Source organism: Mustela erminea, chromosome 12 (genome assembly GCF_009829155.1).
Source record: "Mustela erminea isolate mMusErm1 chromosome 12, mMusErm1.Pri, whole genome shotgun sequence".
Taxonomy (NCBI): Eukaryota; Metazoa; Chordata; class Mammalia; order Carnivora; family Mustelidae; genus Mustela; species Mustela erminea.
In genome coordinates, this window is record NC_045625.1 from 19,063,733 (window position 1) to 19,089,326 (window position 25,594).

Consider the following 25,594-nt stretch of genomic DNA (forward strand, 5'->3'; position numbering starts at 1 on the left):
GTTTGGTTGGTTGGTTGTAGCCATGCTTTAATGGCTGTGAGCTGGGGCAGGTCTTAGGCATAGCAATGGTGGTGCCCGGCGGCACCCAGATGAGAGGGGTGGAGTTCAGGGGCGGGGCCAGATCTCTCTTTCCCAGCCCTCTGTCCTGACATTACCCTGGTCTGCCCCCGCCCCAATGTGAGGAGCCCCGAGGAGGCAAGCTAAGGGGTCCCAAGGTCTGATGGGATGCATGCTCCGTAAGGGACCCGGGAGGGTGCTGTGGTGTAGGGAGGAGGGAGCTCCTGCCAGCTAGAGATTTAGGAAGGCTTCCTGGAGGAGGTAGGCCTTTGGAGTTTGGCTACATGGCAGGGGCAGGAATAGTGGTCCAGGCAGAGGGAAAGGTGTGGCAGTGGGAGGGAGGTTAGAAAGAGCTAGATGGATTCTAGTCCCCTGCTTTCCCGACACTGGTGTCCCGTGGGAGTTATAGTTGGGACAGAGTGTGGGGCCGGGTGGCAGGCTGGAAGTATGTGTGCCCCAGAGACATTTTCCTGTTGGCAGCAGGGAGTCACTGAGTGTCCTCCTGGCTGGCAGGGGAACAAGGGTGGCATCGAATCCGGGTCTGCAAAGACCTTTACGAGAGCAGGAAGAAAAAGGGGTGTTGTGGGGCCCCCCTTCAAGGGAAATCGACTGGTTGCAGTAAAGAGAAAAATAGAAAAGAGCCCCTGGAGCCCATCATGATATTTCTGGTTCTAGAAGATGAACCTCGAAGGTGGGAAATAGGTCTTGGGGGGAAGTTCCCACACTCTGCCGGCCTCCTCCCCATGTGGGTGTTCAGAGTCACGGGGGCAGGGGGTGAGTGAGCTCATTCTTTCACGTGGCTTGAAGCGGAGGGTGGTTTGAACGTGCTTGCCGGGCTGGGATGTGGCGGTGGGGGAGGGAGGAAGGGGAAGGTGGGTTGCGGGTTGTCTTCGGGGCGGAGGGGATGAGCGTAGTGTTTCTAGGTCCTGCTCCAAGGCCGGCGCCTCCCCACCAACCTGCCGCTGATTCTGAGCTGATTCAGTCTGATTCAGACACCTGTTCTTGGGTTCTTAGTTCGAAGAGACAGTCGCTCTGGTGGGGCACGTGTAGCACACCCCACGGACATGGAGAAGGGCTTTCAGAAGAGGCTCTTCTGCTTCTGCTGTTGCCACAGGCCACACGTACGTTGTCACCCTCTTTTTCCAGGGAGACATTATGAACTGGGCGGCGCATGCAGCAGCCAGAGCGAGAGAACCGAGACGCCCAGCGGCTCGGTCTGCTCTGACCTTTCCAGATTTCAGTGCGGTTTCGTGGAGTCGTTGGACTCTGAAGCCAGATCTGTAGAGTATTTGCAGATCGTAGCAGTAGTGCCGTGTTCCGGAGCATTTGCAGATCGTAGCAGTAGTGCCGTGTTCCGGAGCATTTGCAGATCGTAGCAGTAGTGCTGTGTTCCGGATGAGAAAATGGAGGTGCGGAAGGGCTGAATGAATTGCTCCAGACCACACAGCCTCTGAATGGTGGGGCCACGTTGTCCTCGGATCCCAAGTCCTGTCCTCCTTACCTTCTGGGCGGGACTGAGAGGGAAGTGCCATCTCCCCTGCGCCCACCCCACCCCCACCTCTGGCTCTGGCTCTGCAGGCCTGGCCTGTGCACAGCCTCAGGAGGGGCCCCCCTCTGGCCCGGCTGCTCACTGTGCCAGGAGTCTTGGTCAGCACCTGGGAGTCGTTCAGGTGAGCAGTGGGGCAGGAACAGCCGATGGCAAGGCCCAGGTGTCACCCACCTGTGTCATTAGTCCCCGAGCAAATGGGCCAGTCCTGTGCCATCACAGTGTCTTCAGCCCTCAGTCCCCATTCCAGGCTGTGACCAGACCCCGCTGCAGCAGTGGCCGCTCCCCCAGACTCGCTTCACCAGCCACTGGGACAAGAGACGCCCTGCCCCTTGGCTTGGGCTGAGGCCCAACCTTGTACAGAGGGAGCAGGGACTTTGGGCCTGGGTTTGAAACCTGGTTCCTGAACTTCCTGACTGGGTGACCTCAGACAAGTCACCTACTCTCAGGTTGGTCTAGTAAGTTTCCCTGTCATTAGTATGGGGGTAGACCTGGTGGCCACGTGGGACTGTTTGAGGGCTTAGTACTCGAGTATGGAAGTGTGGAGCACGGTGCCTGGGTGCCTAGGGTGTAGTCGTTCCTTCCAGTGACGGCCGTCATGTTTCAAGTGTCAGCTCGGAGCTACGTACCTTTCCTATCTTTTTACCCTGAAACGTTTACTGAGTACCTACAGTGGGCCAAAACTGTTCTGAGTATTGGGAGTATAGCGGCAACTAGCCAAGGATGACGCCTTGAAACGCTTACATTCATGTGTGTGCGTGTGTGTATGTTAAAATAAGTGATATATAGTATATAGAAAAGGGCATAGGGGCAGTATATGGGTGAGCTAATTCTAGGCAGGGGCAGGGAGGGCCTCATGGAGAAGGTGACATAGGATCTGAGGTCCATGGAGGAGTCATCGTGCCTATATCCACCCTGCCTGGGGCTGAATGTCCAGGCTATTGGAAGCCTTAAGGAGTGTGGGGCTAGGAGTCCCCAAGTATAGTTTTTTGGTAAGTCTGCCCTTCCTCTTGTTGGCTTTTGTCTTTGGCTTTTTGCTTGCCAGCTGCAGAATGGCAGCTGCAGCTCCTGCCATCACAGCTGTGTCCAAAGCAGAGTGGAAGCAGGGTGGGCAGGCAGAAGGCCCTTCTCACCCTATGCCTATGCCTCTTTTTTCTCTGAGGACAGAATCGCTCCCAGCATTCACCAGCAGATGTCCTCCATCATGTCCATTGGCCAGAACTGGCCCAGACTACCCACGTCCCAGGCAGAAAGGAATAGGCTTGGCCCAGACTGACTGCATCTCGGGGTTGTTGCTCTATTGCTTCCTCGATAGGGTCAGGGTTCTAGGGCAAAACAGGAAGGGGAGGGGGAGTGAGTAGTGCCTGTCCCAGGTACGTTGTTTGACTCTCAACTTATCTGACGGAGAAAACTAAAAATCAGAGAAGTGGGTCCTTCCCCCTGGTTTCCCAGCAGTAAAAGGCAGACTCAGGATTTGAACTTGGGGCTGTGGGAGACAACGAAGCGTGCTCGTTAAATGCCTAGTCTGGCCAGCTGCTGTGTGGCCACATCATTTCAGCCCTCCTGCCTCAGTGTCCTCATTGGGATAATGGACATAACAATAGAAACCACAGAGGAAGAGAGAGGATTAAATGGGGCAATGCATCCAGTGCCTGGAATTCAGGAAATACTCAGTATGTTAGTCACTAATTAATTTAATGAGTTATTCGTATTATTGGTGGGAGTGGCGTTCTCATGGTGCCGGCTCAGTGTCCTTTCCTGTAGGTGAATTTTTTTCCTGCCAAATGCTGGTTGAATTCCAGCAAGTGATTGAGGCAGATTACCCTGTGGTTGATAGGACTGTTATTACAGCTCCGTGATACAGGCTGTTTTATTCCCACGTAACGGATTTATGGGGAGGTGGCGGGGAGGCGGGGAGGTTTGTTTCCATCCTCAGGGCTCAGAGGGGCCTGCCGCAGACAGCCGCTGCCATCTGGCTGTCAGGGGGCTCCTTCTGGCTCTCTCCTCCCAGAATCTTCTGGGCTTGGAGCTGGGGATCCCAGGTCGGGGAGGAGAGTGACTGACTCCAGGCCACCGCATGAGCTGGACTCCAGGTGTGTGTGCCCTAGGCCCTGAAGGCAGAGCATGGGGGGAGGGGTGCGTTCTGCGGGCATGGCAGGGGATCGGGAGGGAGCCGCACACTCTGTCCTCAGCAGGTCTCCCTGACCTCCCCCAGATCTGGGCCCCCCCCACCCCACTCCCACCCGGCCACTGTCTCAAGGTGCACATGCTTTCCTTAAGGACCTGGCCGGCAGTCTTCCTAAAATCCGAATGAATCTGAGCAGTTCTTTCTTTCACCTAAAGCCCAGTCTTATAGGCCTGGCTCTTGACCCCCCACTGACTAATCTTGTCCCTTCCCCGGGTTCCCCACCTTGCTTTAGCCAAACAGAACCCTGTGGGACTCCTGGGGGCCGTGCTGTGTCTGGGTTCTGAGCTTTTGTCACCTTCCTGCGCCCAAAATACTTGTCTTCCCTCCCCCTTTCCCTGGCTGACCCCCTAGGCCTTCATGGCTCGGCTCGGAGGTCCTATTTCTGGGATACTCTGCCTGAGGTCAGGCTCCCCAGAATGGACTCTGAGACCAAGATTTCCCTGAGGAGGTTCCTGGGGGACTGTCTGTGCTGGACAGAATGATGACCCGAGACACCCATCCCTCTTCCCTGGAGCCTGGGAAGATGTCCCCTTCCTTGGCCAAAGCCACTTCAGAGATGTGTTACCTTAAGGCTCTCTAGATGGGGAGAGTCTCCTGTATTCTCTGGGTGGGCTCATTGCAACCCCAGGGTCCCCAGAAGGAGGCAGGAGGGTCTGAGTCAGAAGAAGGGGGTGCACTGCCCGGAGCAGAGCCAGGTGGGAAGGCCCTATCCCCACTGGCTTTGAGGATGGGGGAAGAGGTCATGAGCCGAAGAAGGCAGATGGTCTCTGGAAGTGAAGGCAGGCAAGGAAACCGTCCCCCCAGAGCCTCCAGAAGGAATGCAGTCTTGTCTACTCACTGTAGACTTCTGACCTCCAGGCTTGTAAGATAATAAATCTGTGCTGTATGAAGCCCCTAAATGTGTGGCCGTTCATCACCGCAGCAGGGCAGTGCCCTGGGTTCGATGCTGGTACAGGGCACCGGGGCCACGGGACTGGGCAGCAGGCGCAGTGGCTGTGACGCCCGCCGCGGGGGCGCAGGGGATGCGCTGGCCCTCAGGGTCGTCCCGAAGGAGGCAGGGGTGGGGCTTTCACCTGCCCTCTTCTCCTGGTCCCTGGATGGGAGCTGCCGGGGCGGGGAGGGATGGAGGTGAGCCACCAGCAGCCACCAGTCCCCGCCCTGGGGACAGGGACCATGTCACATGCTCCTGTGATCCAGTGCCCAGCACGAGGCCCAGACTTGCGGGGCTGGGTGAGCGAGTGGAGCAAACCAGCCACAGCCTAAGTGCATGGCCCGTCCCGGCCTCTGAGGCAGCAGCGTTGGGGAGGACGCCTCGGCCTTCCAGGGCACCCCATCTGTGCACGCGAGCCCCATTGCTGGCCGGCCGGGGCCACCGGGAAGATAAGAACAACAGCCAGTGTTTTCTGAGTGTCTGCACCGCGCTGGGCACGATGCTGAACGCCCCTGGTGTGTGGACCCACTCATCCCCAACACGCCAGTAAAGTGGATGTGACTGGTTTCCACGTCTTTACAGATGAGAAGGCGGAGGCATCTGCATAGGGTAACACACCCAGCAAGTGTTGCTGCCGGGACGAACCCCCGGCAGTTTGGCTCCAGAGCCGGCACCTCTAGCTAGCATGCTGTCACCCCCCTGGGGCCCAGACCTGTGTGTGATCATGATCACAGACAGGGCAGGCCTCGAACCCACGCCAGCTCGCAGCTTTCTCAGCCGTAGCGCTGCACTGGGCTGGGCGGGGTCGTCACTAGGGCTGCATTGTCAAGCCCGTCCTTATAGCCTGCTTTTTCCAGAACATCTGTCACTCTGACGCTGCTGGGTGACCATTCCCAGGTGCCCCCTGAGAGCAACGGGGGGCTCACAGATGCTGTCCTTTCTAATGTGGTCTTCCTTCGGGGGAGCAAACCAGGAGCCGACTCTGGCCTGAAGGGGGTGGGGCCACCCCAGAGCCTGCGGTCCTAGAACCAAACACCCCAGAGGCGTTCCGTCTGTTGGGCCCTCTCCGGACGTCCACCAGCCTGCAGGAGTCCGTTGTGGCTCGGTGGCCTTGGCTGGTTTTGTCACATGCAAAGTGGAACCAACAGTGGCTGACGTTTGCCAAGCATTCACTGTGGCCCAGAAACTATCCTGCATCTGTCTCTTAATGTGACCCTTTCCGAAGAAGCCCTGTAAGGCTATTTTCATCTTCTTTTTGTGGGTGAAGAGTTCGAGGCACCGAGAGATTAAGGATGTGCCTGAGATCACACAGCAGCTCCCCCCATCAGGCAGTTTGGACCTGAGTCTGTCTCCTTCACCCATCTCCACCCAGGGTGGTTGAAGAATTAAGTGGGATTAATATATGCAAAAGACTGTGTTCTCTTTGGGTCCCTTCCTTGTCCCGGTCTTAACCTGTTGAGGGATATTTTGTACCTTTTGGGGTGAGTTCTAGGTCTTCTGGTGCAACTCCTCCTTTTCCCTGATTCCTCTTTCATACTCAAGACATATGCATGTTCCTGAGGGCTCCTTCATGGATTATGAGGTCTTCCGGAATCAGCCCCCAGCCTCCCCTGCTTGTCCCCCTAGCTCCTCCTCAGCGCTCCCCGCCTAGGCCATAATGACTCACCCCACAATCCTATCCTGAGCAAAGCACGCTCCCCTACTGCCACGTGCTGACCTTGGAAAGCCCTTCTCACCCCTGCTGGCCCCTGCTGGGTTGACTCCTGCTCACTCTCCAATCTCATCAGGGCTGTCACCTTCTCTGGGAAGCCCCCCCACCACCACCACCCTCGCCCCCGGTCAGGACCTTGCACCTTCTCTGCATTGTTGTGACCTCTGAGCTTCCCCACTGCGCTCTGATCACACTGTCCCATGAAGGTCTGCTTCCTGGTCTCTGTGCCCTTCTGCTGAGACTCTTGGGAGCAGGACTGGTCCTGTTCATCTCTTGGTCCCCTGGCCCAGCAGTGGGTCTGCACTCGGCAAGTGCTCCCTGTGTTTCTAGAAAGAAGAGCAGCTGAGGCCATACTGCCATGTGTCACTGGAATGGGTGGCACAGCCGGAGACTCCTGGGGGGTGGGCAGGGCACCCCTGGCTGGTGGGAGATCCCCAGGGAGGCGGAGTGGACTTTGATCCTAAGGAGGATGGAAGGTGTAGGAACCTAGGCCCAGAGCAGGCTCTCCCTGGCTGAAGGGTGTGGTGAAGGGTAACGGGGGGGGGGGGGGGGGGGGGGGGGTTTGTGGTCCCCACGGTGTGAGCACAGGTAAACACCTGAAATGTCACATCACTCTAGAGAATTCTAGGGGTCACCTCCTTCACCGCCCTTCTTTTCCAGCACTTACAGCTGTGGCCCCGGGAGGGAGAGGGATGTCCCCAAGGCCACTCAGGAAGTTGGAGGCAGAGCTGGGGCAGCTGATCTGGAATGTTCCAGGCCTGAATCGTTGTGCCCTTTGGGATAGGCCAAGGACTCCAGAGTCTGCTATGCCTCCCCCCCAAGAACATTCATGTCCCCCTCAGGCCCTCGAATAGCGATCTCCTGTCCCTACTGCAGGTGAACCTGGTCCTGGGAGACGGCCGGTCCCTGGGCCTCACAATCCGCGGGGGAGCCGAGTACGGCCTAGGCATTTACGTCACCGGCGTGGATCCGGGCTCAGAAGCCGAAAGCAGCGGACTCAAGGTGAGCGGCCCAACTCCCGCGGGCTGGGAACGGGCGCCAGGGCTGTACACACAGGGCTGGGAGAGAAGGAGCTGTGCTTGGAGCTCTTTGCCGCTGATTCCGGTCAGACCTACAGCAGGGCGGTCACACCTCCCTCCCTTGAGGCCTGGTCGCAGCTGGGAGCCCCCCTGGCTGCATGCCTCCAAGTCGCAAGAGGAAGCAGTAGGAGCTGTGCCCCCACCTCCCGAGCCCATCTCCCGGCAGTCCTCAGAGCAGGGCAGCCTCCCACGTGGTGCTGGGCGGCGGGCCAGCTGAGCTCTTCATGACGGCTGTTTTGCAAACACCGCCGGTGGCTGCAGTGGCCCTGACCTCAGGTTCATTGTGGAGCATGGAGAGGGAAGAGCGGAGAAAGCGGGAGCTGGGTTGAGCTCATACCCGGCAGCTCCCTGGTGCCAGTCTGTCAGGGCAACCAGCAATTATTGAAACAGTATTGTTAGCTTGAGCTTTAGAGAAGGCTGACCGCGTCCAGGTCCTGGTCATTGACTTCACATGTAGCTCATTGAACCCTCGGGCTGCCCTAGGGGGGAGGTGGCTCTGACCCACATTTTCCAGTTGTTCAGGTGGACACGTAGAGAAGGTGAAACTGACTTGCCCAGGTTACGGTGCTGATGGTTGCGGACCGGACAGAGCCCAGGCGTCTGTTCTGCAGCCGGTGGCCTTAGCCGCTACGTTGCACCACCCCGCCAGAACTTGCTCAGGGCTTTGGGGGGCAGTGACAGTGAGCGAGGCAGGGACAAGGACCTGGAGCCCAGGAGACAGATCACCTAAAGTGGCGGTGTGTGTTGCGGGTAAATCCTGATGTCAGAGAAGCCAAGGCAGCAGCGATAGGAGCAGGGGACCCAGGTGGCATCCATGCCTGCCTTGCATAATGAGATAGGTTGGGGTTGGAGGGGCTTGGGAGGAAGGGGTGACCCCCAGGGAGCCAGAGGGTTTGACCATGGGTAACCAGACGGCCGGGGAATTAAACACGAAATGAGATCGTGTCTTCTCAATCTCGCTTCTTTTAGGATAGATGATGCAGTTGGAAGAGCTCTGGGCTTGGAGTCTGGGAGATTGGGTTCGAATCCTAGCTTTGCTGTTTTTTCTTTAATAGCTGGGTGACCCTGGGGAGCTCCTCCAGCTGTCCGAGCGTCCCTTCCCTCTCCCAGCTGAGCATCATAAATAATGCCTCTTTCTCAGGATTGTTGAAAAGATGCGAGGAGGAACGAGCTGACAATGACATTAATAATGAAGGTTAAGTTTATTGAGCGTCGCTGTTACAGACTGAATGCTTGTGTCCCCCACATTCATCTGTGTAATCCCTGACCCCCAACATGACGGTGTTGGAGGGGAGCCTTTGGGAGGTGCTTAGGTCAAGGAGGTGGAGCCTTGTGAATGGGATTCGTGTCCTTATTAAAGGGTCCCGACCCCCAGAGCTCCCGCGCTGCAAGTGAGGATGCAAGAAGTAGGCAGTCTGCACCCGACCTTGCCGGTCCCTGACCCCAGACTTCCAGCCTCCAGAACTGCGAGGAATGAATGTCTTGGATATAAGCCACCCAGTCTGCTGTGTTTTGCCGTAGCAGCCCCAATAGCCTGAGACAGGCTTTTGTTTCTCCCCATCTTTGTGCCATTAAATCACATCCCCACAACATGTCTGGGAGAGCAGCTTCGCGGGTTAGCCCATTTTACAGGTGCAGCAGCTGAGGCTCAGACCGTCACACAGCGAGTGGGAGGCAAAGCGGGGACTCCTGTGCTGGGGATCAGGATTCTGGTAGAGGCCCCATGGGTTGGGTCTGGTTGATTCTGAAATGCCTCTGGGTCCCCAGAATGCAGGCCGTGTTCTCAGAGAAAGATGCCTTCCAAGAGGAAACAATCTCCCAGTAGCCTATGTGCACATTTTGTTTTTTAAGAAGTTCATTATTTTGGGATAATTTTAGATTTACTGAGAAGTCCCAAAGGGATTTCCCATTTATCCTTCATCCAGCTTCCCCTGACATCAACATGTTATGTAATAACTTCAGTACGTCTGTCAAGGTCAAGAAACTGACGTTGGTACGATGCTATTCCACAAACCACATGCTTTCTTCCAGGTCACCAGTTTTTTCACTAATGTCATCTGCTTCAGCCAACCACATTGCATTTGTCCTGTGTGCAGTTTTCATTCCATTTATTTCTTAACACTTCCCCCATTTCAGAAAAGATGAGAGGCAGCTTTTCGTCACTGAATAAAGTTTTGGTTTTTTTTAAATGAATGAGTGAGGCGATTGGGAAGAAGAAATATGGGGCTTGAGAGAAAGAGATGAAGCTGGGGTGAAGGTCTTTCCCGAGCATTCACTACAAGGTGGGATGCAGATTTGGCCCTGAGCTTCCTGGCAGCCAGTGCAAAGAGGGAAGCAGATCAGAGATGTCTGTGAAGTGAAAACAGACCACCTGTGCTTGAGAAGAGTGGTTATTCCTGAGCCTGGGAGCACTTTTCCTGTGGTCTCTCATAGAGAGAATGCCATGTGATGATGTGAGCTGTGTCCTCCGTGACAGGAAATGTATGAGCACGTTCTATACTCTGTTGGGGACAGACGGATTCTGATCGAATCCATGTTAAAAGAAAGAGGGAGGGAGCGTGAGAGAGGATGTGTTAGGGTCTGGGCAGACAGCCCTGGGCACGTTCTCCGTCTCTGTCTCTCTCGTCCCTGACAGATGGCAGCTTTTATTACCACGTTGTCCACTTACTGAGGATTCACTGTGCCAGACCTGTGCAAAATGCTTCACAGTGTTAAGTGATTTTTAGGACAAGGTGAGAGAAAGGAATGTTCTCGTCCCCATTTTACAGGTGGCAGATTCGGGAGCGGTGTTAAGCAACTTGCCCAAGGTCACCCAACTAAGACATGCTTGGTCCGCACCCACCCTGCACACTTAAGACCCTGTTCTTTTTGTTGTTGTTGCCTTTTCTTTGGAATTTTATTTCATTTTATTTAAATTCAGTTAATTATCATATAGTGAATTATTAGGTTCAGAGGGAGAGTTCAGTGATTTATCAGTGGTACATAACACCTGGGGCTCATTCTATCCCATGCCCTCCTTAATGCCCATCACCAAGTGACCCCATCCCCCCCATGTCCTTAACCACTAGGCTTTACTGCCTTGCCTCTTGGTGATAACAGGTGTCACTGTCTCCAGTTCAGAGCTGAAGAGATGGAGGCTCATGGAATTGCAGGTCAAACTCTTTCTAATGTCAGAGCTGAGAATTGAACCCAGGTCTGACACACCCTGGGCTTGCCTTGTATAGGGGAGGGCAAGAGCCCTAGGACCTGCCGGTGATCAGCTGGATGAGGGTGGCCATGTCCTTCCCAGCACTGGGCCTCGGTCTCTCTGCTTGGACAGCAAGCAGCTGAATAGTTGGGCCGGATGAGTTTGGAGGCTTTCTCCCAGATTTGCACGTTTTCCCAGCCCGAGAGCCAGAGGGTGCCCAGGTGCCAGGAACATACTCCGTTTCCCTTCAGCTGTGGTCCCCATAGCCACAGAGAGACGGCAAAACAGGTAGCCTGTTGGCAGGTGTTTTATGAGGGAGGGAGGGAGGGGGAGAGGGAGGGAGGGGACATTACATAAAGGCAGTGAGTGTCCATGGCTGCCTCTCCTTCCCTTCCTTTCTTTTAATCAGCAAGTATATACCGAGGACTCCTGCGTGCCAGACACAGTGCTCGCCTCACAGAGCTGAGCAAGACAGACAGAGTCTCTGACCTCCAGGAGCTTGCTTTCTAGTGGGAAGACAGGGCGGGTCAGAGGTGGAATGACTCAGTTGTTTAATTACAATCGGGATAAATAACAAGAGGGCAAAGCCCATGGAACTGTGTGGGTGTATAACAGGGGAGACTAGCTCCGATCTTGGATATCCTGGAAGGCTTCCTGGAGGAAGTAACATTTCATTTGAAATTTAATAGGAGACAGGAAAATTAATGACATGAAGGAGGAAATGAGGATTCCAGGCAGAAAGAACAGTAAACGCTTAAGTAAACAGAGTGAGATGTTCCCAGATGCCCAGGAAGGCCTGTGTGGCTGATGCAGAGAGCCAGGTGGGGGGAAGGTGCCAGAGGATGCTGACAAAGTGAACGGCGCCCGATCGCACAGGGTGTGTCATTTCACCCAAGACCGAGCAGCCGGGAAAAGATGAGGCTCGGGATCTGCAGTTAGTAATAAGGAAGGATGCCCAAGGTCTGTGATTAAGTGGGGAGCACAGGTTGCAACGCTGCGGACCTCACAGGATCGCACTCAGACTGCAGATGCATGTGCAAATATTGACAGAGAATGCAGAGCAGCTGTCACACCGACCTGTCCCAGCGTGTCAGCGTGTTTCCCGAAGGCGGTGGGATGACCAATGACTTTCACCGTTCTTCACATCCCTGTGCGGGGTCTGAATGGAGCGAATACTACTTTTATAAGCATGAAAGCATTAACGGGAGAGCCATGCCTGTTTGGAAACGAGGCAGTGGAAGAATATTCCATGGAAGTTTTCTGGTCCCTTCAGCTTGCTACCCAGTGGCAGGCAGTCAGAAGCTTTATTTGCTCATAAAATGCCTGCCCCCAGAAGAGGCTTTTCGTTCTTTGGTCCCCGCCACAGTAAAGCACTTTGCATTCCCCCCGCCACGGTCTCCCGTTCCCCCTCCGAGTTCCCGCAAATGTGCTAACACCTGCCCACACTCGCTGGGGCACCCAGGATTGATTAATTCCGTTTGTTGCCAACGTGCTGTCAGTGGAATCAGGCATATTGAAACAGAATAAAGGGGCTTGGCTTGGTGGGTGGCGTAGCCAAGAACAGGCTTTATTTGTCAATAGGGCTTCTTGCTGCTGTGCAGAGCTTTCCTGGGATGGAAACGCTGCCTTCTGCCTGGCTTCCAGCTGCTCACTTCGCTTCTGAGTCCAGGGGAGGGCAAGTCAAGTGCTAGGGGGAGCAGCTCTCAGGAGGGGGTCAGGCACTTCCTTGCACTTACCCTGGGTGGCAGGGGTGGAGCGTGCTGCTGTCCCACCCTCCCAGTAGGGGCTAACCCCCCCACACACACACACACACCCCGCCTTCAGCATTTACCTTTAGAACTCTCATGTTCCTTTGCACCTGCCTCCCCTGCCCCAGCTTCTAGCCCCCCACTGCAGAACGGACCATAAAACCTTATTTGTTCCTTTGAGGACAGCCAGATCGACTGGCATTTAAAAATAATAATAATGATGGCAGTTCCTACTTATTCACTGGTTATTATGAATCAGGCACTGTGCTCAACCCTGTGGGATACACGCCTACATAATCCTCCCAATAGCCCCATGGTGGGCATCAACAGTGCAGTTTTGTAGATGAGCACTTGAGGCCCAGAGAGGTACAGTAGCTTGCCCGGGATCACACAGGGATCTGGGGCCCTGGTCCCTCAGGCCCTCCTCCAAAGGCCACATGCTTTGCTGTCACCTCGCTAGTCCCCTAACATAGGGATAACTAAAGAACACAGAGACAGGAAATGAAGGACGTGTGTTCTTCTCAGGAGCCACCAACCTTCTCAAGCCCAGTGCATTTGTCCGGATCCTGCCCTGTCGCACGGCCTTCGCCCCTGAGCTCAGGCCAGGGTCAGAGGCCCATTTAGCTGCCGCTGGTGGGAGTAGGCTGCCATCCCGGCTGGGGGTCTTCTGAGCAGACCCACTTCTGAGCAGATGCTCCCAAGAGCGTCCCACATTCTGGGTCATCACCCTGCTGCTTGCAGCTGGGGGACAGACTATGTCTGGTGCAGTGTCGGTGTCCCAGTGGCTGGGGACAGCCTGCTGCTTTGCAGATCTGCCCTCTCTGCTGGGCCTCGCTGGAGCCCACGCGGTGTGGCGGGTTTGTTGGTGAGGCCGGAAGGGCTGGGGCTGACCCCTCCTTGGATGGGCTTTGCCAGTGTCCGTTCCCCCCAACTCTTCCTCTCTAGACTGGGCTCAGGCAGCGCCCCTCTGATGAGCACCCACCAACAGCAGGTGACCTACCCGTGTCACCCCTGCACCGTTGCCACAACTCGGGGGAGGGGGGCGGCGAGAACTCCTTCATCCTATCTTAAACGGGGAGTGTTAATTTTATGACTGTCCCTGTGGGCCAGAGCCTGGTGGTTCCTTAAACACTTCATCTCCCTGCCCACGACAGAGCCTGGCACACAGCAGGTGCTCAGGAAATATTTCTTCAGTGAACGAGTGAGTCTGGCCAAGGCAGGCCCCAAACCAGGTCTTTGGACCCCAAAGCTGTGATCTTGACCTCTGTTTCATTTGCATTCCTGACCTGACTACCCAGAGCCTGCCTTTTTTCTTTTTTTAAAGGATCACGTCCCACTAAGAAGTGTTGGTGATCGTCACGAACTGAGCAGTAAGACCCTTTCCCTGAGAGGCGCTTGCCTTTGTGTTGAAGGGAGCTGAGTGGCCACTGTGGCCCACAGTGAGGTCTGCTCATCACAGGGGCCATGTGGGCCTCGGGTGCCACCCCCAGCTCTCCCTGATAGAGGGTGGGTGGCAGAAGTCCATCTGTGTGGACAGATCCCAGCCCCCTAAGCTCCCATTTTATATATGGGGTGCTGAGAGCCAGCAGGAGGGGAAGGGACAGGCTGAGGGTCATGGAAAGGTGGGGCAGGACCCCTGCACAGGGCCCCTACCTACAGCATCGGGCAGTTTGACTTTGTGTCCCCATGCTTCCCCGAAACAGTTCTGCTGAGAGAGAAGCAGCAGCTTGGCAAACTCTCCAGGGCTGCTTCCTGCTTATTCTTGGTGGGGAGAGGGGCGTGGCTACCACATATTACCTGTTTAGTGAGGCTCCTTTAAGGGGATTTTTATTTGTGATTGTGCCTGATTTTTATGGCAGTCCAACGAGACAGCAAAAACTCAGTGTTCGTATTTATATAATTCCTGACAGAAAAATCTTAGGTAATTAGCAAATATTACAAATACTTCTCAGTCTATAAATTCTACAACTTACATGAATAGACCAATTTCTTGAAAGATATGAACTATGAATGCTCAAGAAGGAAAAATAGAAAAACCTGGAGTTCTGTGTATGTGTCAGAGAAGTTGAATTTGTATTCAAAAACCATCCAAAGAAGAAAACCCAGGTCCGGATGCTTTTACTAATGAACCTTTTTGAACAGTTAAGGAAAAAAATACTCTGCTGTCTCTTCCTGGAAATAAAAGATGAGACAATGTGGGGCGCCTGCGTGGCTCAGTCCGGTTGGGTGTCCAGCTCTTGGTTTCAGCTCAGGTCATGGTCTCAGGGTGGTGAGATCGAGCCCCAGATTGGGTTCTGCGCCCAGCAGGGAGTCTGCTTGAGATTCTCTCTCTCCCTCTGCCTCTCCCTCACCCTACACTTTCTCTCTCTCTCTCTCTCTAAAATAAATAAATAAATCTTTAAAAAAAAAAAAAAAGACCATGCTTCCCAGTCCATTTTATGAGGCCACTGTCGTGTGATCCCATGACCAAATACATACATTGCAAGAAAACTACTGACCGCTGCCCTCTAGGATATGTTGAAAGCAAAAGTACTCAGCAAAACATTAGCAAATCAAGTCTTTGAATCTGTAAAAGGGATATATACCATGACCATGTGGGGATTCCTTTATCCAAGGAATGCAAGGCTGGATTGACATGTGAAAATCAGTGTTATTAGCAGACTAAAGGAAAAAAAAGATGAATGGAAAAAGCACTTAATAAAATTCAGTGTCTAGTTATGATAAGAACACTAGGAATCAAAGAGAACTTCCTTGACTCAATGACGGGCATCCAACAAACCTCCAGCTAAACATCCTTAACAGTGAGAAACATTCAGAATCAGCCTGTGAACATCTACAACAAAGCTATCTTCTAAGAAAGAAAAAAGCTTTCTACTAAGTATTTCTTCTAAGATTGAAATGAGGCAAAAATGTCTTCTCTCGCCACTCCTATTCAGTATCAGTGCAGTAAGTCAGTAAGAAGAAATAAAAGGCACACGGATATGAAAAGGAGAAATGAGACCCTATTTACAAAGACTGATTGTCTACGTGGAAATTTCCGAAGAATTTCCAAAGAAGCTTCTAGACCCATTAAATGAATTTAGCAAGGTAGAATGATAACAAAGTCAGCCTATGGAAATCAGTTGTATTTCTATAAGCTGGCAATGAGTTACTGGAATTCAGAATTCACGCATACAATTTTGAGTAGCACCCAAAAGTCCTCAAGCATGAATGACAAAATGTGTCGTATTTACATGCTGACAAGTACAAAACAGAAGGGACGTAAATAAATGGAGAGAGGCACTGTGTTCGTGGACAGGAAGGCTCAGTGTGATTGAGATGTCAGATCTTTCTAATTTGATCTGGATTCAAGGCAATCCCCATTTCCGAGTCTAGTAGGTTTTTTGGTAGATATTTACAATATGATTCTAACCATTTAAATGGACAGGCAGAAAAACTAGGAGAGTCAAAACAATTCTCAAATGGAAGAGCACTGCTGGAGAATTCGCTCTCTGACTTCGGGACTTAGGGTAAGGTTGCATTAAGCAAGATAGTGTGGGCAGTATTAGTGGGGGGGGGGGGGCACACAGCAATCAGTGGACCAGAGGAGTGAGTCCAGAAATAAACCTGCACAAATATACTTAGCTGATTTTTGGCAGAAGCGCAAGGGTAATTCGATGGAGAAAGGATAGTCCTTTGAACAAACAGTGCTGGAACAGTTGGATGTCTGTGGGCAAACAGGTGAACCTTACCCAAACCTCAGCCCCTTCCACGAAAATTCACTCAAAACAGAGAAGATAAAGCCAGACTGCCTATTCTGGGAATGTGCAGGAGAAAATCTGCGTGACCTCGGGTAAGAGTGTTTAGATACAACCTCAGAAGCAAGATCCGTAAAAGAAAAATTTGTCAAATGGGATTTTGTCAAAATTAAAAACGTCTCTGCGGGAGACACTTTCAAGAGAAAGGAAAGATAAGCCACAAAGTTGGAGAAGAAAAATGGGTTCTGATCATGTTTTTGACAAAGGACTTGTCTCAAGAATTTGTGAAGGACTCTCGGAACGGGCAGCAGATCTGGGAGTGGGTTTTGTACAAACTGCAATGGTGGACACGTGGCTCCGAGCCCTCGTGGAGACCCACAGAACCCGACGCCGAAGGGTGGACTTTACTGTATGTAAATTTTTAAAGATTAGCTGTGGGGGCGTAGACGGAGTGCAGACTGAGCCAAAGGAAGACAAAGAACCTAACTGTGTTACTGGTGATTCACACCACCACACTGAGGGAGAACGGAGAGGAAAGGCACTCATTGAAGTAATTTTGGAAAACATTGTTTTGACTGATGCTGTAAGGCAAAAGACAAGGACAACTATACACAAACACCGTATTCCAGTTGGCAGTTTGGGTTTGATTTTTTTGTTTTGGTTTGGTTTGGTTTTTTCCTCAAAAGCATATGGGGGCGCCTGAATGGCTCAGTTGGTTACGCGTCGTGATCCTCAGGGTCATGAGATCGAGCCCCCCGTCAGGCTCAGCACTGGGTGTGGAGCCTGCTTGAGTTTCTCTCTCTCTCTCTCCCTCTCTGACCCTCCCCACCAAAAAAGAAAAAAAAAGCACATAGATTAGAAATTCTGAAACTACTTCCTTTGCCCACTAAGGTTGAAAAACTAAGTAGCTGTTGGGGTTTTTTTAAGATTTTATTTATTTATTTATTTGACACAGAGAGAGATCACAAGTAATCAGAGAGGCGGGCAGAGAGAGAGGGAGAAGCAGGCTCCCTTGAGCAGAGAGCCCGATGTGGGGCTCGATCCCAGGACCCTGAGGCCATGACCTGAGCCCAAGGCAGAGGCTTAACCCACTGAGCCTCCCAGGCGTCTCTCCTATATTTTAGATAATGAGAGCCAAGTTTTCACTTTTAGAAAAACTTTACAACTAAGGAAAGGAAAGTAGGAAATAAACCTTGTGTGACTGAATCAAAGGTATCAATATGGACACATTTATCAAAAAGAGAGACAAAATGTAGATGTGTACACATGCAGCTACAGAAATAGAGCTCTGTGTGTATACAGGTGATTTAGAACATGTATGTATAGTTCTTTGCTCTATTCATGCAGAAGGGCTAGAAGCAGGGACACCCCAATAAAAAAGGTACACTTAAGTACCCAGATCTTAGTGTCTAAATACTTTTTTCTTTTTTAAAGATTTTATTTATTTATTTATTTGACAGAGAGAGAGAGAGAGATCACAAGTAGGCAGAGAGGCAGGGAGAGAAAGAGAGAGGGAAGCAGGCTCCCCACTGAGCAGAGAGCCCCATGTGGGGCTCGATCCCAGGACCCTGGGATCATGACCTGAGCCAAAGGCAGAGGCTTAACCCACTGAGCCACCCAGGTGCCCCTAAATACTATTTTCTAAATAAAAGTTGCTGAGGTTGGAGGGTGGTGCCTGGGTGGCTCAGTGTGGTAAGTGTCTGCCTTCAGCTCAGATCATGATCCCAAAGTTCTAGGATTGAGCCCTGCGCCAGGCTCCCTGCTCAGCGGGGAGCCTGCTTCTCCCCTGCCTTCCCTCACCCCTGCTTGTGCACATGCATGTGAGCGTTCTCTCTCTTGCTCTAATAAATAAAACCATAAAAAAAAAATAAAAGGAGCCAGGGATCTCTGTAGAAATGGTGATTCCAGGTCTTGGGCTGGGAAGGTACAAGAGGAGCCCAGGGGCGTCCTGTAGTAGGTCCCACAAAGTAAGACTGTGGGGCAAGATGGGTCACGGAACCCACCAGCGGATCAGAAGAGCTCCTAGTGGCCAGAGAATGCCAGAAACAGCCATGAGTCTGCACTAATGTAATTACATAAAGAATGAAATAAATAGATGAGAAAGAAGCAACCACTCTTCCCTAAGGAAAAATTCCCATTAATAAACAGAAGGAATATGGGAGGAGGAAATCGCCGTTAAAATGTTCCATTACAGTGACAGTTACGGCAGGCAAGATGCGCCCGTGGGTGTGAAACAGCGGGCAGGGGTTTAGGCAGAAACAGGTTTATTTTCCTTGCACAGTGTGGAAACGTCTCCACCAAAATATTTCCTAATTATAAAAGGAAAAATAATAAGTTCACAGTAGAGACTCCTGGCAGATACCAACTTGGCTACATGTGTAATACAGATTTTAAAAAAATCCTTACTTTTTCTTTTGCTGCATGTAGAGATCGTTGTAGAAAAGTCAGTGACAGGGGCGCCTGGGTGGCTCAGTGGGTTAAGCCGCTGCCTTCGGCTCAGGTCATGATCTCAGGGTCCTGGGATCGAGTCCCGCATCAGGCTCTCTGCTCAGCAGGGAGCCTGCTTCCTCCTCTCTCTCTCTGCCTGCCTCTCTGCCTACTTGTGATCTCTCTCTGTCAAATAAATAAATAAAATCTTTTAAAAAAAAAGAAAAGAAAAGTCAGTGACAGCCCGACTCAGGTCCTCCCTTCGTCCAGCCCTGGAACGTGACGACCAACAGCCACTGGCTTGTCTTTCCAGACCTTTCTGTGTTTGGCCCCCATGATGTCTCAGCGACTCTTCCTGTTCCTTCTGGTCCTTTTATGACCCGACCACTGGCCTCTTAGAAAATTGCATCTCTTTTTTGTTCCAACGCTGACGTCTCTGATTTGTCAGACTTCGAGTCTGTTATTTTGTTCCGTCAGAGCCCTGAGATGGGCCAAGGCATGTTCTAGAACTCTTGCTGTGGTCACTTTTAGCACTGAAATTGAAAACCTCCAGTGTTCTCTCTTCTGTTGGCGAGAGAGCGCATGCCGAGGAGAAAGGGCAGACTGTCTCCTGAGTGCGCCTGTTTTCTTGTCTTCCTTGAGCGGGGTCTGGAGAGAGCCCCATGGGCTGGGTCCTGCCCCACCCCTGCCCCCCCAGCACCCCAGGGCCCATGGGTCTCTCCTGTGGCTGGAGCACTGCCCGCAATAGGGTGGGCACCAGGTGCCAGCAGTCTGGGGAACACAGTGAGGTGCGTGTGACGCAGCACCTGGATTTGGGTCCCGTACGTGCTCCGCGTGGAAATTGCGTTGAACAGGCAGGGTGGGCGTGAGAGACAGCCGACGGCAGGGACTGCTGGTGGCTGGGTGTTACTCCCAGAAATAGTGACAGCCAGCCTCCCCTGAGTCATTATTCTAGGTCTGGCACCCCACAAAGTGACTTTCACGTAAGTCCATGTTGTATCATCCTTCACAGAAAGGTAAGCAAACTGAGGCTCAGAGAGGTCGTCACTTGCTCGAGATCACACAGCAAGGAGGAGGTAGAACTGGGCTGGGGACTGGCTCCAGGAAGCCCCTGTTAACTGCTCCGCCCTTCAGCCCTGAATCCGCACCATGGAGGCAGGCACTCCGCCCTCCCGCCCTGCTCCTGCCCCGGTTCTCAGCCGTTCGCACACCAGCGACAGCTGCCCAGGGTTTCCATACACCGTGCTTTTGGACCCGGAACCTGGAGGAGTCTTCTGGATGTTCAGAATATGTTTCAGTAAAAGCGTGGTGAAAATGGCAGGAGGTGCGGCAGCATGGAGTCAGTAATAATCAAAACAAGGGGCAATGATCGTAGAAGGAAGTTAGGGCAGAGCCGTCTTCTCGCTCTTCCTACTTGGCGGTAACAATGATAGTGATCACCGGCCTTTGGGGCGGGCCCCTCTGTGCCAGCCAGGGTGTGCAGTGAGTGCTGTGCCCTTGCCGAGTCCCTGGCTCCTCCCAGCAAACCGCGTAGGAGGCACTAGTAGCGCCCCCATTTTAGAGACCGGCAGCCGAGGCCCAGAGAGGTTAAGTAACATGCCCAAGGTGCCACAGCTAGTAGGTCGAGGAGCTGGTATTGGAACTCCGGCAGGACTGGTGCTTAGTCACAGAAGTCCCATTCGCCGCCTCCCCTCCCCTCCAGCCAACCCTGGGGGCACTTAGAGAACTTCCAGAGGCTGTCCCTGGCGGAGTGGTTCTGGGGCAATCTGGGGGAGGAGCACAGGACAGAGGGATATTTCTGCAGTCTGCGCCATAGCAACGGCAGGAGAGAAGCCGCCTGCTGACCATGCCCAGCGGACCCAGGCCCACCCAGGTGCGTTCTACATCCTGCGGTTCTGTCCTCATCAGCGCCCCACGAGGGGGGACGGGTGGTCGTCATCCCCGTTTTATGCACGAAGGAACCCGAGGTTCCGTGGGATTAAGCAGCCCGCCCCATTGCACGCTCTCGATTGGCAGAGAACGGGTGACTCAGATGCAGGGCCCACGGAGGCCGCGTGCTCGCCTCTGCGCCGGTCCCCAGCAGCCTGGCCAGGCGCAGGAGCCCCAAGGTCTGGGATCAGCAATGCAGGTTCGATTTGATGCTGGGAAGGGCTTTGTCGCGTTGCTGTGCCTCCAGATCCTCTGTCGCTGATCTGCCGACAGCTCCTTCTGCTCCCAAGGACAGCGTATGATCGATACCTGAATCCTAGTGCCATTTCGTGAGCACGGCTGCGCAAGTGTGTGAGCTCGTGGGGTTGCCATGGGTCTGGAAGAGGGACCCTTGGCCCAGGTGATTAGATGAGCGCCATCCCCAAGTGAGGGCACGGGCCTGGCTCAACTGTTAAGATTATTTAGATAAGAACTTACAGCACCGGAGTGTGATTTGGGGGGAATTGAATCATAGCAATAGCAAACACTTTCATGCCCACTGTGCACCAGGCTCTGTGACGTCATTACCAAGCCACGTCCTGGTGGCAGAGGGGGCGGGGCCTGGACGCAACCACTCTGGAATCCGAGTTACTGGCTGTGTCACTCTGTCCCCCTGGACCCGGCTCCCTCATCTGTAAAGCTGGGATAATAATAGCTCTTGAACCATTGTGAGGACGTAGCCAGAGAATCTTTATGAGGCACTTAACACAAATAAAAGTATTCAATAAATGCCGGTTTTAAAAATTATTTCTTGTTTTCAGCCTATCCCTGTATTACTTCCGTTTGTGGATGAGAAAAACAGGCTCAGAAAGTGGGAGTGATTTGCCAGGAAGGGGCTGGCCAAGGTCATGGGCCCTGCCCTCTCCTCTGACCCCCAGGAACATCCACCACGAGCTGTGTCCCAGAAGGACGGATCTTGCCCTGCCTCTCCCGGGTAGAGTAACCCCAGGGGTGCTCCTTCTGGTTCCTCACTGGCAAGCCAGCCTTGGCCCCCCAGGGCCCGCTTGGGAGAACGGTGGCAGAGCAGCCCCTGATTGCACTGGGGACTCGAAAATCCCCTGACTCTTTTCAGCAAGAAGTGGGATAACCACTTTTCTGTGACTGCTAAGCTCCAACTTAAAGGACCGGCTTTGCTTCCCTTCCAGAGCCTTTCCCCGGGGCTGCCTCTCCCTGAGACACAGTGGTCACCTTGCAATCCTGGGCAGGGGTCCAAGAGCGGTGTGAGCCTCAGAGTTGGTATCTTGCTTCCCTTCCCAGACACCGTGGAGGAGAACCTGTGCTTCCTGCAGATTCCAGGCCCGCTTGCTTGTGAGCATGCGTGCCCGTGCATGTGTGTCCTCTTAATCAATCAATCAATAAAAATAACAACACCATAGCACCCGTGCCCTTAGTCCTGTATTGCCAGGAGGCAATGAGCTAGTGCGTGTAAACCCCAGTGCCTGGCACGTGATAAGCATTCCAACAACGGTAGCTCTGTGTGGGTTATTTTCACTCACCCCACCAGCGTGGGTGCTGACGGGGGACGCTGGGCTGTACCAGCATCTGGAACTCTCCGGCCGATGAACCTGGGCTGATGGGCACCTTCCCCGAGGGGCGGGACGGTGATTGCTTTCCCGAGAACCCGGCACATATCAGGCAGCTCTAGTTCTAGTTCTAGTTCTAGCCTCTCCCCCCGCTGGTGGCACATTCTCTGCCCTCCCTTAGGATGCCGTCTTGGCTGGGCTTGTGCCCCGGCCTCCGAAGGGCTGGTTGACAAATTGGACACATTGAAGTGGCCTGGCCTTTAAAGGAGCCCTGCTAAGGCCATAATTGTCCCCAGGCAGGCTACTATCAAAAAGAGAAACGCTTAGGTTTCTTCAGGGAGGCCTCTTAGAGCAGGAGCCCAGCTGGGGCTTGCCCTGGTCATGGGATAAGGGGAGCATGTTCATTCACGTGCCCGGCCCCTCGCCACCCCCAAACTGTCCTGGCCCCCGGAGGGAGATGGCCAGCAGGGGCCGGCTGCGGGTGTCCGAATCCCTCATTTCCAAGTGGTTGAGGGAAGGGCCTGGAGTAGCTGAGGGGCAGCTGACTGGCGAGGGAGGGTCATTAGTGGCCCTTCTGGCTCCCACATGCCACGTTCAAGGGCTCTGCACCTCGAGAGTGTGTATGGTTTGACAACTCTGAGGTCAGCCCACTCCCCCATTTCATAAGGGTCGTAGTTATCAGGGGGCCTCTCCTCAGCCCCGGCACATGGGAAGGCAGTAACCATCCTGGGCGGTGCTTTGGGCACGTGTCCGTGCACGCGAATCCTCAGGGTCTTTGTCAAGTGCAGAATATGACTCAGCGAGGGCTGAGGTTATTATAGCCACGCAGAACCTGGATGTGGGCATTAACCACAGCTCTGCTCACCCACCCTGGGTGCCGAGAAGTGGACAGGACACAGCAGGTCCCCTCCCCTTGGTTTCAGGCCACAGCTGGAACGCCCAAGGCTGAGCCCTGGAGCCATGGGGAGGCTCTTCTTTCATGTCTGGAGGCTGATGCTGGCTTCGGGCTGGGGTCCCCATTCTTCTCTGAGAGGGCCTCCCTGTGCCATCTTTCCCCAGAGTTAATTTGGGCTTCCTCCCAGCATGGTGGCTTACGAGGGGTGTCTAGGGGCACAGGTCCTGGGAGAGAGGCAGGTTGCACTGTGTTCTCTTAATGCCCCAACCTCCGAAGGCATCAATCAGCGTTCAGCTGGGCTCTGTTGTTCAGGGCGGGCACAAACCCATGCCGGTTCACAGGGGAAGGCAGTCACTCTCGCTCCTAGGGTTGCTCTAATAAATGAGCTCAAACTTAGTGCCTTAAAATCACATACACTTTCTCTCTCGCCGTTCTGGAGGCCAGAAGTTGCAAATCGAGGTGCGTCAGCAGAGTCGCACTACCTCCCAAGGCTCGGGGGAGAAACTCTGTTGCCTTTTGCAGTTCTTGGGGGATCCTGGCCTCCTTGGTTTGTGGCTGTACCCCTCCAAGTTCTGCCTCAATCTTCACATGGTCTTCCTGCAGGTGTCCCTATGTCTCTGTGTCCTAGCTGTCTCTCTGCTTCCCCTTCTAAGGGTCCGGGCATCAGCTTTGGGGCCCACCCCAAATCTAAGACTATCTCATCTTAGATCCTTCCTTGCCTGAATCACATCTGCAGAGACACTGTGTCTTTTTTTTTTTTTTTTTAAGATTTATTTATTTATTTGACAGAGATCACAAGTAGGCAGAGAGGCAGGCAGAGAGAGAGGAAGAAGCAGGCTCCCTGCTGAGCAGAGAGCCTGATGCAGGACTCGATCCTAGAACCCTGAGATCATGACCTGAGCTGAAGGCAGCAGCTTAACCCACTGAGCCACCCAGGCGCTCGAGACACTGTTTCCAAATAAGGTGACATGTTCACAGGTACTAGGGGTAAGTCCTGGGCTTATCTTCTGGGGGTACTGTCCACACCAGACTCCTGAGAGGGAGGGGCAAGGTTCTGAGTGAGGACACGGGGTGTGGCTATTGCTGTGGCCAGGGGAGGGGGCACTGCAGTCCCCCCAGCAGATCTGGGATGGAGTCTGAGGTGCTGCGTATCTCACAAGCTCCTATGCTAGGATGTGGAGCTCCACAGCAAACCCACGGAGTGCTGAGACGCAGAGTGCCGCTCTCAAATTGCTGACAGGCTAGCGGGGAAGAGGGAAGAGTAAATAGCAAATGAGCTACCGTGCTTTGAATACTGATGCTGCCCAACACTAAGAAACATGTCCCATGCCCTGGGCACCTTAGATGGGTGAGCTTTTTTCACAACCTCACAACAATCTTATGATAAGGATTCTTATCCTTGCTCACAGATGTGAGGCTCAGAGAGGTTAAACGACTTGCCCAAGGTAACACAGCCAGGAAGCTGTGAAGCCAGGACTTGAACCCAGGCAAGCTGACTCAGAGTCTCTGTCCTTACCACCCCGCTACCTTCCCTGCACTGGGAGCTGAGGAAGGGGAGGGGGGCCGTCAGTCCAGGGGAGGAGGACCAGTTGTGGCCGCAGAGAGAACTCTCCCACTCTAGCTGGATCCTGCTGGGCATTTGCTAGGTCAGCATGGACTATGCTAAGTGCGTGTGGGTGCACCTGACCCCAAAGCAGAAACCCAAAGACCCAGGCTTTCTGCCCTTGCTGAATGTGTGGTCTGGCCAGGGCGCTGACCTCTGCAGGAGATTAGGCCAGGCAGAGGAGTGAAGGAAGGGATCTTCGGGGAGGGACTGACCAGAGCAAGGCACAGAGACCTGGGCTGGTGTGCTGCAAAGGGGCGGGGGTGGGGAGGAGGACCATCAGACAGAAAGGAGAGGGCGGGGGTGAGGGCGCCATGGGGTAAGGCTCCAACAGCTTTTCGCAGACCTCAGCAGTTGGCTTAGACGAACCTAGATGTGCACGTAGCACTTGGGTTGAGTGTATCAAATCCAAAGTCAAGGAGCTGTTTGCTGTAAGGCAGACAGAAGAAGGCCTGAGCTTTCAGAGGCTCGGGTGTCCTGGGATCTGGGTAGGGCTGTGTGCTGGAGCTATTACCCCAGATCCTTTGAGGAACTTTGTTGGGTTTTTTGTTTTTTGTTTTTTTAGTTTTCTTTCTTTCTTTCTTTTCTTCCAGCTACTAGAGTAATAGATTGAATACATAACATGCACACGAACAGATGCAGAAAGTAGGACCAGATGTCCTGCCTCCTGAAGACAGCCTTTACTAGCATCTTTTATTTCTTTAAATATAATTCACATACCATAAAATCCACCCTTTATAGTGTACAAAGCCATGGGTTTTCGTATACTCACGAGGTTGTACAGCGATCACCACTGTCCAATTCCAGAACATTTCCATCATCCCCCTCAAAAAAAATAAATAAATAAAAAAGAATCCGAGGGCTCCTGGACGGCTCAGTCAGTTGAGTGTCTGCCTTCAGCTCAGGTCATGATCTCAGGGTCCTGGGATCGAGCCCCACATCGGGCTTTCTGCTCGGGGGGGGCGGGGTCTGCTTCTCCCTCTCCCTCTGTGCT

General features: G+C 53.3%; 1 protein-coding gene across 4 annotated transcripts in view; it reads left to right on the forward strand.

Moving 5' to 3' along the window:
• The window catches only part of WHRN (whirlin), an 89,647-nt gene that overhangs the window by 27,898 nt on the left and 36,155 nt on the right, over positions 1 to 25,594 (forward strand). For all 4 annotated transcript variants that reach the window (XM_032307582.1, XM_032307585.1, XM_032307583.1 and 1 more), the window contains exon 3: positions 7,310 to 7,435. In XM_032307582.1, coding sequence (XP_032163473.1) covers positions 7,310 to 7,435 — 126 coding nt within the window. The remainder of the gene's footprint in view (positions 1 to 7,309; positions 7,436 to 25,594) is intronic.